The 11,585-nt window shown below is 36.2% G+C and overlaps 1 protein-coding gene across 1 annotated transcript in view; it reads left to right on the top strand.

Annotated features, from left to right (window-relative positions):
- Positions 1 to 11,585, top strand: part of ddb1 (damage-specific DNA binding protein 1) — a 38,881-nt gene continuing 27,296 nt past the window's right edge. Inside the window, exons 1-9 of the mRNA XM_073853292.1 lie at positions 1 to 196; positions 2,970 to 3,118; positions 6,037 to 6,153; positions 6,282 to 6,503; positions 6,762 to 6,876; positions 8,248 to 8,345; positions 8,441 to 8,599; positions 9,717 to 9,800; positions 9,945 to 10,061. Coding sequence (XP_073709393.1) covers positions 136 to 196; positions 2,970 to 3,118; positions 6,037 to 6,153; positions 6,282 to 6,503; positions 6,762 to 6,876; positions 8,248 to 8,345; positions 8,441 to 8,599; positions 9,717 to 9,800; positions 9,945 to 10,061 — 1,122 coding nt within the window. The 5' untranslated portion in view covers positions 1 to 135. The remainder of the gene's footprint in view (positions 197 to 2,969; positions 3,119 to 6,036; positions 6,154 to 6,281; positions 6,504 to 6,761; positions 6,877 to 8,247; positions 8,346 to 8,440; positions 8,600 to 9,716; positions 9,801 to 9,944; positions 10,062 to 11,585) is intronic.

Genomic DNA, 11,585 nt, shown 5'->3' with positions numbered 1-11,585 from the left:
AGACCGCAAGAGGACACTCGAGCGCACACTGACTCCGCGCACTCTGATCTAAGCGCTCTTCCGCGGGCTCACTTTACAGATCCGACACTGGACACGATTTAAACTCATTTTTGGCCGTTCGTGAAAGTGAGCACCATGTCATACAACTACGTGGTGACCGCGCAGAAGCCCACTGCAGTAAATGCTTGTATCACGGGTGAGTATGTGCGCGGGTGCGCGCGCTCATGTCCCGCGCTCGAGGCCTTTGATATTTAGCTACAGTAAACAAGCTTCAGTTTAAAAGAGCTGTCGATTGTTTAGTTTTTACCCCACACATTATTATCCATGTAATGCAGGAATTAGTAAATACAAGTAAAGAAACAAATCCTTATTGTATGTGTCACGATTTAAGAAGGACACGTTTATTGTGTTAATATACTGTACGTCAGTCTGCAGCTCACGCTTAGACAAGTCTTTAAAATCATTAAATTAATCTGTTATTTAAAACAACACCTCAGTGCAATAGGTCAATGTTATAGCGGCTTCAGTGTCATTTTATATACATGTATATTGTTGAAGTGCTAATGTTTACACTGAATAACTTGTTTAAGCGGTAGACATGTAGGTCAGTCACGTGTTAAAGAGACAGTGCACCCAAAAATAAAATTCTGTCATAATTTACTCCCTCAGGAGGATATTACAAAGCTGTATAATAAGAAAGATATTTTGAGAAATATTTGTAATCAACCAGTTCCTGGTCCAGCTGTTCAAAAAGATTGCCAAATCTGGCTTACTAGTGGTCTCAATAGGATCAAAATGTTGACTACTAGTTATGTAAACAACAAGTGTTTTACTTGAAGAGACACTGAAACTATGAAGGAGGATTAGGGCCAAGCTAAAATAAAACAATAAAACCATCTTGAGATTAAAGTCATTAAAGGAATAGTCTACTCATCTTCAATATCAAAATATGTTATTACCTTAACTAAGAATTGTTGATACATCCGACTCGAGTACTTCGACTCGCCTGAAAAGTCCGCTCCCCTTCTCACTCTCATAATGGGAGAGGGAGGGTGTTACTGTGCCGAGTTGAAGTACTCCCAAAAGTGCTATCACGCCACAAAATACAGTTCCTCTTTTAAATCCGCTTAGAAAAGCACTACGTTTTATTTTGTACCACCAAACTTGCTCGTATAACAACTCGTCTTAAATAGGAAAAACGTTGATGTGTTTGGTCACTTCTTACTTTATCTCTAAATGGTACCATTGAATGAATGGGGCTAAGCTAAATGCTATTGAAGCGTCGCAGCGCGCTCCAGCGCTTACGTGCACGCACACAGACGACAGAGGGATGCATCAACAATTCTTAGTTAAATTAATAACATATTTTAATATTGAAAATGAGTAGACTATTCCTTTAAAATGCGATATTAGAGATAAAAGTGAAACGTAGCCTACGCGTTGCATGTATCTCAATTGTTAGTTTACAAAGCCGTAGAGTCTTTCCATTCCTCCCTCGGCCATACGGTTAATATCCCCCATCACCTGTGCACTTGCATTAAGTTGTGCCTCCATGTGCGTATACTTATCCTACCCAATTAACAAAACCCATTATTCATCACGATATTCTGTTCATTGCATGCCTGTTTTATTAAGGTGTGCACCGAATTTTGTTTGTTCACATTATCTCCCCCCATATTGCCTTTTATATGAGAAAGATTCCATAAATTGCTGTTCTGAGCACATCTCCCTCATATTGTTTTATTAATATGACGGGTATAATTTGGTATCTGCTTTGCAGATCTGTTTGTTCACATCACTCCAAACACGTTAATGTAAACATATGACATTATTATCAAAATATTACAACTTTTGTCTTGTTAAATAATGACTTTATTCTCGTTAAATAACGACTTTATTCTCGCATTATAATGACTTTAATCTCGAGATGGTTTATTTTTTTTTTTAGCTTGGCTCTAATCCTCCTTCGTACTGAAACAATTCAAACTTTTCTTAGGTTAATTTCAACATTCAACTACTCACAGCAAATATACAATATAGGTTATTCACAAAATAATTGATCTCTCTGATAACTGTGACTAGGTACGTGACAATCTCGGGTGTCAATTTGTTGTACCTCTTGACGAAACTTGTGATTACCTCAAGCGACGTGCGGAGTAAAAACATTCTTAAAATTGTAACTTACATTTAGTTTAATTGCTAAACTACAAGTGAACGAAATTTCAATGAATTTGAATGACGTGCAAGAGTTGTTTTACCACCCGCAAAATGGAAAACAATTGGACAAAATAAGGTGATGACTTTCGAGTTTTAAATGGCCAGTATTTTGTTACTCTTGAACCCATAGACATGGACTTGGTGTCATTGTAAAACAATTTTTCAAGCTCTTTCTATCTGAACAACTAGTTTTAGCATTTAACCATGTTTAAAATTTTTGTCACATACCTACTGTGACTTATGATATATACAGCTGGTTATGGTGTTGATAGCCCAATGTATACTTAAAATAAGTTCTCATTATAACAGTTTAACTAACCATCTGTGTATATTACAAGACTGAAAGTGAATTTTTGACTACTTGTCAAGTTTTATTACATCCTGAAATCCAGCCTTCTGCCTTTTTTGATCAAATGTATCAAAATCTAGATTTTGTGATGTAATCTGAAATTAGAATCCCATTTTGTGTTTTAAACAACCTATTTTGAAGATTTGATCCAATAGTTGAAATCCGACCAGATTACTTTTGAACAATATCAGACTGTGCCCCTGCACTTCTACCGTGAGAAAACAAGACCCTGGAAGTCAATGGTGCTCAAAAACTGCTTGTTTACAAACATTGGTCAAAATATCTTCCATTGTGTTTGGATCAGCTGGATGTTGAGTAAATTCATTTAGATTTTTTTGGGTGAACTATCCCTTTAATTGATTGGTTTAAGGCATGTTTGGGATATTTGGTGTTTAATCTGCAGGTCACTTCACATCAGCCGAGGATTTGAACCTATTAATAGCGAAGAACACGCGTCTGGAGATCTATGTGGTGACTGCTGAGGGACTTCGGCCTGTCAAAGAGGTCGGCATGTATGGCAAGATCGCAGTGATGGAGCTCTTTAGACCAAAGGTGTGTACATCTATATGTGCTGATCGATGATTAATCGGATCCTGTGATTTTGAGCGGAGTGACGCAAGGTCTTGCCTTTTAACCATTTTATCTACCGGTAGTTAATAATGAGTGTGTAGTGCTCCGTTTTAAAGCAGTAGTAAGCCTAAAAATAATTTACATTTGTGATAATTACATGTGTGTTAATTTAATTATAATATAATTATACGCATGACATCATCAACGTTATGTTGGTATGCTCAAATCTTTCTATTGAATTGAAAGTTATCAGATTTTAATGATCAAATACGGTACCTTACCAGTCATCGGCTCTGTCCCCTATACCCTCATTCAACGTTCCCCATCACATAACACAGTTTTTTTCTTATGAATACGCGCTGCAGTTTGTCCTCGAGACCACAGGCAGGACACTTGTGCGCACACTGAGTCCGGGCACTCTGATCTGAGTTCATGTTACAGATGCGACACTGACTCGATTTAAACTAATTTTGTCTTGACCAATTATAACACAGATATTATGTGCTCTTACAATTTTGTCCGAGAGACAAACCCCAAAGGCTCCAGACTAACTTTATTTACTAGGAGCACTATAGCCCTTGACTGAAAATTTAGGGGCACACCTTAAATCGGCCTGCAATGTGTAATTATTTATATTTTCTCCATAATAACTGCATTACTGACAAATAGTTTGATAATAGATGGACTCTCTATGCATTGGTTGTCATTATGTACAATTGATCAAACTTTAACTCTTTCCCTGCCGGCGTTTTAAAAAAAAGTTGCCAGCCAGCGCCAGCATTTTTCATGATTTTCACAAAAGTTTAATGCCTTCCAGAAAGTGTTTTTCTTTAAATATAAAAACAAACAATATACAAATAAAAGAACAGACCCTCTGCTTTCAAACCAAAAAAAACCCTGTTTCATCCTACCTTCATTAGTTCTCTTTTTATCACCTCTCACATATGGGTAGGTTTCTTCAAAAACACCCAATTTTGAGCAAAAGGCTGAGAGAATTCCATTTTTGTGAAGTGCTTTTGATAGAGATCAGATGCAGAGTGATCTTTAAAACATACACAGACTTCTTTCTCTTTCATGTGAGGCGCTACTTCTGGGTTGTATAAGTTGCAGAAAGCCGGAAATTCTCGTCATTGGCAGGGAAGCTTTTTCTCTTAATTGACTCTTAATTCTCTTAATCTCGTCAATGGCGGAGAAAGAGTTAAGGCCGGTGACACACTGGCTGCGTGGCGTGAGCTGGGCGTTTCTGCTGTGTGTCAGTTGCGTGGCGACTGCGTTGCATTTTCTGTGTCTTTACACACCAGAACCGTGCCTGACGCGAGGCTGGCGCGCTGCTGCTACTGTAGCCTAGTAGGTGATATAGAGGGATGCCGCCGACAGACCAGGCATAAATATAAAGTCTACTGATAAAGGACACTGTCAACAGTATTGACGGCAAAATAGACTATGTTTGACAGGTGCAATATTTGAAAACCGATAACTATTTATTTATTTATTTATTTAAATGACATTTCTATCTGAATTTATTAGAGATTGACCGATATATTTGTTTTCCGATATTTTCCCCTATATTTGAGCATTTTCTGATTATTGGATATCGGTTTTGTAATATCGGATTGACCGATATTACGAGAGAATTGAGAATTGCGCGCTGGACGCTTCTGAGGAGAGGAGCTAACAGCAGCAGCAGCGTGAACAGCAAATATGATGGCGGAGTGACGCGACTTCATTAAAAGGTCTTTGAGTATACTTTTGCATTTGAGGCATTTATAACACATCTTATTTGTGCATTAATGTATGTTATGGTAAATTTTTTGATATATTAAAAGCAATGTATGCAGCTTGTCCAAGAATAGAGACGAACTCACAGAGTCATGCAGCTGATCCATAAAATCCGCTCCCAATAACGACGTAGCTTTGCATGAATAAAACAGCCATGAATTAATGCTTTGTGTAATTAAAAACACTAAATTAAATTCGTTTTTCTGTTATTCGTCATTTAATTATTTGTTTTAACAAAATCAAACTTTAATGATTTAAAAGGTTTTTGACCAGAATAATCTGATACATATTCAGGGATGTGATTTTTCTGTAAAAATATGGATTTCCATATTTTCTGACCTTGGTGGGATGATTTTTCTAAATCACATGAATCCAATAAGTTTTATTTTTGTGAGGGTGGGGGGTATGCCATCATCCAACATGTATTAGGTCGGCCATTATTACATAAGGGTTTGTTTTAACTTCATGCGGTACCGCAAGATCCGAGGGGCAGGTGAAATCAAAGTACCACTACGTCTGCCTTCGGAGTCTGCTTTTGAATCGTTCTCACGCTACTTTGATGTCCTCCGCCTTTTCTGTGTTCTTTGTCATACACCATGCTTGTTGAGGAGCGACTACATTTGGGACGTAAAGTCATCAGTCGAGTATAAGACACAAAATGCTGTAAAACTTTATAACTGTAGAATTCTGATATGTTAACATGTACTAATAACACACCAAAGGAAATGTTAAATTGTGAATTGCTGTTTAAAATGCTTTTATTTTAAATTTATAATCTAACTTGCTCATCAGAATGAAGTAATTATAATGCATTTTGTTTTTGCGTGTGGGGGGTGGGGTCGGGGGTGATATGGTGTTGGGTTCCTTTCTTCTTTTTTGTCCTTGGCCAATCACATGCCTGATATACTGTATGTTCTTTCACATTAGCATTCATGCATAAAAACTAATAATCAAGTATTAAAAAAGCAGTCCTTGCACGTCTCTCTTTCTCTCTCTCTCGCTTGTCTCCCGTCTCTCACTCACACGTCTCTCTTTTTCTTTCACAAGGAAACACAGGAGCATGGTTATTGAGTTGTGACAGATCTAAATCCTAATAGTCTGATTCTCTTGTTTGTTTAAAGGGAGAAAATAAAGATCTTTTGTTCATTTTGACGGCAAAATACAACGCCTGTATCTTGGAATACAAGCAGAATGGAGACAGCATTGACATCATCACTCGTGCACATGGAAACGTTCAGGTACTTTTACAACACTAAACACAATAATAAACTGACCGTTTAGACGTATTTCTCAGTGTATAATGTGTTTTATTTAAAAAAGTCATGTGGGTTTATTATAACCCAATGTTTTTTTTTTTTGTTGACAGGACCGGATAGGGCGTCCATCAGAGACAGGGATCATTGGTATAGTGGATCCAGAGTGTCGTATGATTGGCTTGCGGCTCTATGATGGCCTGTTTAAGGTCATTCCACTGGACCGTGATAATCGTGAGCTGAAAGCTTTTAACATCCGACTGGAGGAGCTGCAGGTCATAGATGTTCAGTTCCTGTACGGCTGCCAGGCGCCCACTGTCTGCTTTATATATCAGGTACTAACCTAAAATCACTTATGATGACTGCACATGAGAGGATGTGTTTTGAATCAGTATTCATTGTCAAGTTATGTTTTATCTTTTGCGCATGTGCGAAGAGGACTTTGGAAGGGGTTAGCGCGATTCTTTTGGTTATTATTCAGTTGTCTTGTATATGGAGCGGCTTGTCTTAAAATGTTTGGTCCAGTAAAGTGTGTTGGAATGAATAAAAACAGTTGTGGTTATTCAGTCAACATTCATGTGTCTGTTGTTTAGGATCCTCAGGGCAGACATGTGAAGACATATGAGGTTTCTCTCAGAGAGAAAGAATTCAATAAAGGACCCTGGAAACAGGAAAATGTTGAAGCAGAGGCATCAATGGTCATTCCAGGTGAGGTGATTGTATTTAAATGCATGAAATAAACTGCTGTGAACCCATTAAAGAAACAATGAAATGTATTTAAAATAAATGTGAAAGGTGCGTAATGCAGATAAATGATATAATCAAGAAGCAACTCTCTTCATAATCAAATGCATCAGACGCACCAAGTGACCCGCGCTGTATAGATGAGTCGGAGGTTTTCATAAAAATAATAACATTAAGCTCTCGTCTAGCGAACCCCAATGTTCTAAATGGCCATTCAACATCTAAAATTATCTTTAGCTAATCTTTTCCTGAGAGGTGTACCATCCCAAATCTATAATCTAAAGCAAAGATGCATCATTTAAGTTGCTCGTATTTTGGTTTCGTTTTTAAAGCATGCAAACATGATAGAAAATGGACTGCAGGACTTGCTTGATGTTAAAATAATTATTAAGAGGGAGAAAGTTTGGGAACTGATTGATTTTAAAAGAGTTTTTAAGAGTTACAAGACTCAAAAGCGATCTGACGTCTGAAGCGCATGCACACAAACTCGTGGGTGCGCGACCTCGATATATACAGTAGAGACATCTAAACAAAATTACAGTTTTAAAAATATCTTTTTTGACAAGAATCCACGCAGGTATGACCTATAATCTGTTATATCTGAAGTGAATGTTTGGCTAACTGTTGAGGAAAAGTATCTGTTGTGTAACATTTTATTAAACCCTTGCATTAATATCTTAAAGCGGTCTGTCTCAATGTCAAAATTAAACAATAAAAGAAACACATATGTTTAACATATAATGATATTTTAATTGCTTTGTGAAACAGGTGTAGTTCTGTCATGTTTTGTCAGATTCCAACAAATCGTGCATTGTTTTGAAGTTTTTTAATAGAGAATGTTAAAATTTAAATAACTAATTTTTGAAAATTTGCTCATCCCAACTCAATTTGCCAGCACAGGTCACAAATGATGCAGTAGCAAACAGAAATAGAGAAAGAACAAGGTCTTCAAAAGGGAAAATCATATATAAAACTATGACTGATGGTTCTGTTGAAAATGTAAACAGGCTGTTTTAGACGTACATTTTTGCATATATAATATATATAATATATACATCCATGTTGATTAGAGCATTAAAAACTTGAAAAGTGTTAAATTTAGGTAAATTTAGAACAGATAAAAATGTTAGATTAATTTGCGATTAATCGCGAGTTAACTCATGAAATCATGCGATTAATCTAGATTAAATATTTTAATCTATTGACAGCCCTAGATAAAAAATATATATATTTGTGAGTTTTTTATCAACCTGTAAAATATGAAGAGTCAGAACTTTGTATTGTTTATTGACTGTAGTCTTGTTTGTTTGCTTGTTTGTTTATTTATACATTCAGTCCCTGAGCCATTTGGTGGAGCTATAATTATTGGACAAGAGTCAATCACTTATCACAATGGAGACAAATACTTAGCCATTGCACCTCCGACTATTAAGGTAATGAAGCTTGATGACCGACCCTCCCTATTTATTTTAAACTGTAGTTTTTCTGTGAGTTTGTTTAATGGTTTGTTTTAATGTTGTTAATCTAGCAAAGCACCATAGTGTGTCATAATCGTGTGGATCCCAACGGCTCACGCTATCTGCTGGGAGATATGGAGGGCAGACTGTTCATGCTGTTGTTGGAGAAAGAAGAACTGATGGATGGAGCTGTGGTGCTCAAAGACCTGCGAGTGGAGCTCTTAGGAGAGGTGCGTGACGTGTGATTCACTTAATCTGCAGTGCATCTGCACAAACACTGACTAATATCCACCAGGATTGTTTTTTATCTTGACTGAAATGACAGCTAAATCAAGAATGCAAAGAAGGAGGTTTGCCGTTGTTTGTTTAAAACTAGGGCCGGGACTCGATTAAAAAATGTATCTAATTAATTAGAGGCTTTGTAATTATAATTAATCAATCGAAATTAATCACATTTTAATCACATATAAATATTTGACCTGAGAACATTGAGAAGTTATTTTTTCACATGGATTTTTAGTATACCATGAATAATGACTGAATAGATAAGCTTAAGCAACAAAATATTGTTTATTTTTGTTCAACCAAGTCGTTGTACTCGGAGTCGGGCTACCGTCCACGCTAGCTGCTATATGTTTTGCATTGAGATGATACTTGAGGCTCGATGTGCTGCGGTGATATGTGAATTCCTTGTTGCATAGCTTACACACAACCATGCTCTTATCCACGCTTCCATACGTTCGTTCTTTATAAAAAAATGTCCCATCCACGGGGCCAACCAAAGCAATCTCATCAGCTTCTTTGTTCATGTTCACTGTGGTTTGTTCTTGTCTGAAGTCATGAACGCTAGTTGGTGCTTCAGTATAATCGGTCCGCCGAAACTCATCCAATGAGAAATGTTCCGCGGTGCAAAAATAAGTGTGACTAAAATGCGTAAAAAATGTTTAACACGTTATTTTTTGTGTAATTAATTAATCTTAATTAACGCGTTAAAGTCCCGGCCCTAATTAAAAGATGTCCACCGGCGAGAGAGAGAGAGAGAGAGAGAGAGAGAGAGAGAGAGAGAGAGGATTGCAAAACAAACGTAATTTTGTAAATTTTTCACTGTGTTATGCGATAACAGAATCAAGAAAAATACGGACTGCTATACCAATGAAATATGCTCACATTTTACTTTTTTAAAGAATTGACTTCAGATGTTGACACCGTACAGATGTGTGTTTATGTATTTAGAGGTAAAACACAGTTGTGTTGCAGATACACAGACTTGATTGTTGAATTTCATATCTGTAGCTTTATATATCTGCAGTTTTGTTTAAGACTAAATTGTGTGTTTGTGTTTTCTAGACCTCTATCGCTGAGTGTCTGACATATCTGGATAATGGTGTGGTGTTTGTGGGTTCCAGGCTTGGAGATTCTCAGTTGGTTAAGGTTGGTAGATTCATGTTACATGTGGGCTTTGATGTATAAAGGATTATCAGAGTGGATTTGTATTTTTGATACGTGTGTTTTTGTGTTAAACCATGTTCATTGTGAAAATGACTGTATAACTAAACTTGTCTTGACTCTTCACAGCTGAATGTGGACAGTAATGATCAGGGTTCATATGTTGCTGTTATGGAGACGTTTACTAACCTAGGGCCTATAGTGGACATGTGTGTAGTGGACCTTGAAAGACAAGGACAAGGCCAGGTGAGAGATGTTACATGAATTCTGCTCAAGTGTTCAACTCTTATGATCACTCTGCATCACTCGCTGTCTCTGACACACTCAACTGAAGGTTTACTAGGGCTGACAAAAAAAAAGCATAATTGTCTATTATCCCCCATTTGAATTGTAATTGTGATTAATAATGTCAATTACATTAGTATATTTTAAAATGTTTATCAACTCTCTGTGAAAGAATAACATACAAAGAAAACAAACAAACCATGTTAATTAAATACTTGTACTCTTACTGCTGTATAGTGTCAAAAGATCAACACATTGATTTTTGTAAAACTTTTCTTTGTTATTTTTCTCATTCGGTGTCTTGAGGTTTCACCCGGAGATGTTTTTTTTACACGTATTGAAGATTAGATTAGATTACATTTCTTTTGTCATTGTATGTCACATACAATGAAATTAGTGTGCATTTCCTGAAACAGTAGTGTATTTAGAAGCCTATACATGTAACATCTACGTACATACACACAAACCATATTTACATACATACTGGTAGCATATACAATAAACTAAGAAAGAAAGAAAGAAATGTCTGTACATTAAACATTCACATTTTCTTCATGATGGAATGTGACATTTTTACATTATTACACATATATTTTTATAGCATATATTGATTATCGTTTACAGTTGTGTTGAAATTCCCTGCAGAATGTAATGTGTTTTCTCTAAACTAATTTCATTATTTATTAAACTTATAATTCAAACATAGTCTTAAGTTTTTAGCTTTCAAGATCATGAGGTCTAGGTATAAAGGAAAAAAAATTGTAAAGATTTTTGACCAGCTACACTTTCAGGATTCAGGCTACATGCAAAATAATTCAGTTTTATAAACAAACAGAGAATGTTATATTGTGTGTGCGCGTGTCACTATCGCATCACAGCAGTGTTGAAAGCATGTGACTAGACTGTGGTCTGTTTGGAAAAATCAAAGATGTTTATAAACTAGATCAATAGTAAAAGCATCTTAAGAGTCATCATTAATTACTAACAGTGTTTGAATTTAATTAAAGTATTATTAGCTGATTATTAACAGATGCGCACAGTGGTTTAGCTGCATGTGACGGGTAAACAAACACGGCATACATACACTGCTTTTAATGCAGTCAGTGCGAGACAGATGTTAGAGCTGCTTAAGGACATGCTAACATATTAATCAGTGCTTCTGATTTACACAGAAATAAACGCGTGTGGACAGCTGTAATTGTGGCTTTTGATGATAATGTAATTGTCGCACCTGTAATTGTGACTGGGATTAGTTTTTCCAAATAATTGTGCAGCCCTTATGTTTACTTGAAGGATTTGCTGTGAAGTAAGAGGGACTAAAATAGCCCGAATGTTTAATGTTTGAAAATATTTCATTTTGTTTACTGGTGTTTTACATCATTTCTTAATGAAAAAAAAAATACAACTTGGATGCAACTTATCAGTTTTGTCTCAAAAATGTTTTAATATTTCTTTACAAAGGACTTAAAATTGGGAAATGTTTAA

Source organism: Misgurnus anguillicaudatus, chromosome 15, assembly GCF_027580225.2.
Source record: "Misgurnus anguillicaudatus chromosome 15, ASM2758022v2, whole genome shotgun sequence".
Lineage (NCBI taxonomy): Eukaryota > Metazoa > Chordata > Actinopteri > Cypriniformes > Cobitidae > Misgurnus > Misgurnus anguillicaudatus.
This window is presented reverse-complemented; position numbering and strand designations above follow the sequence as displayed.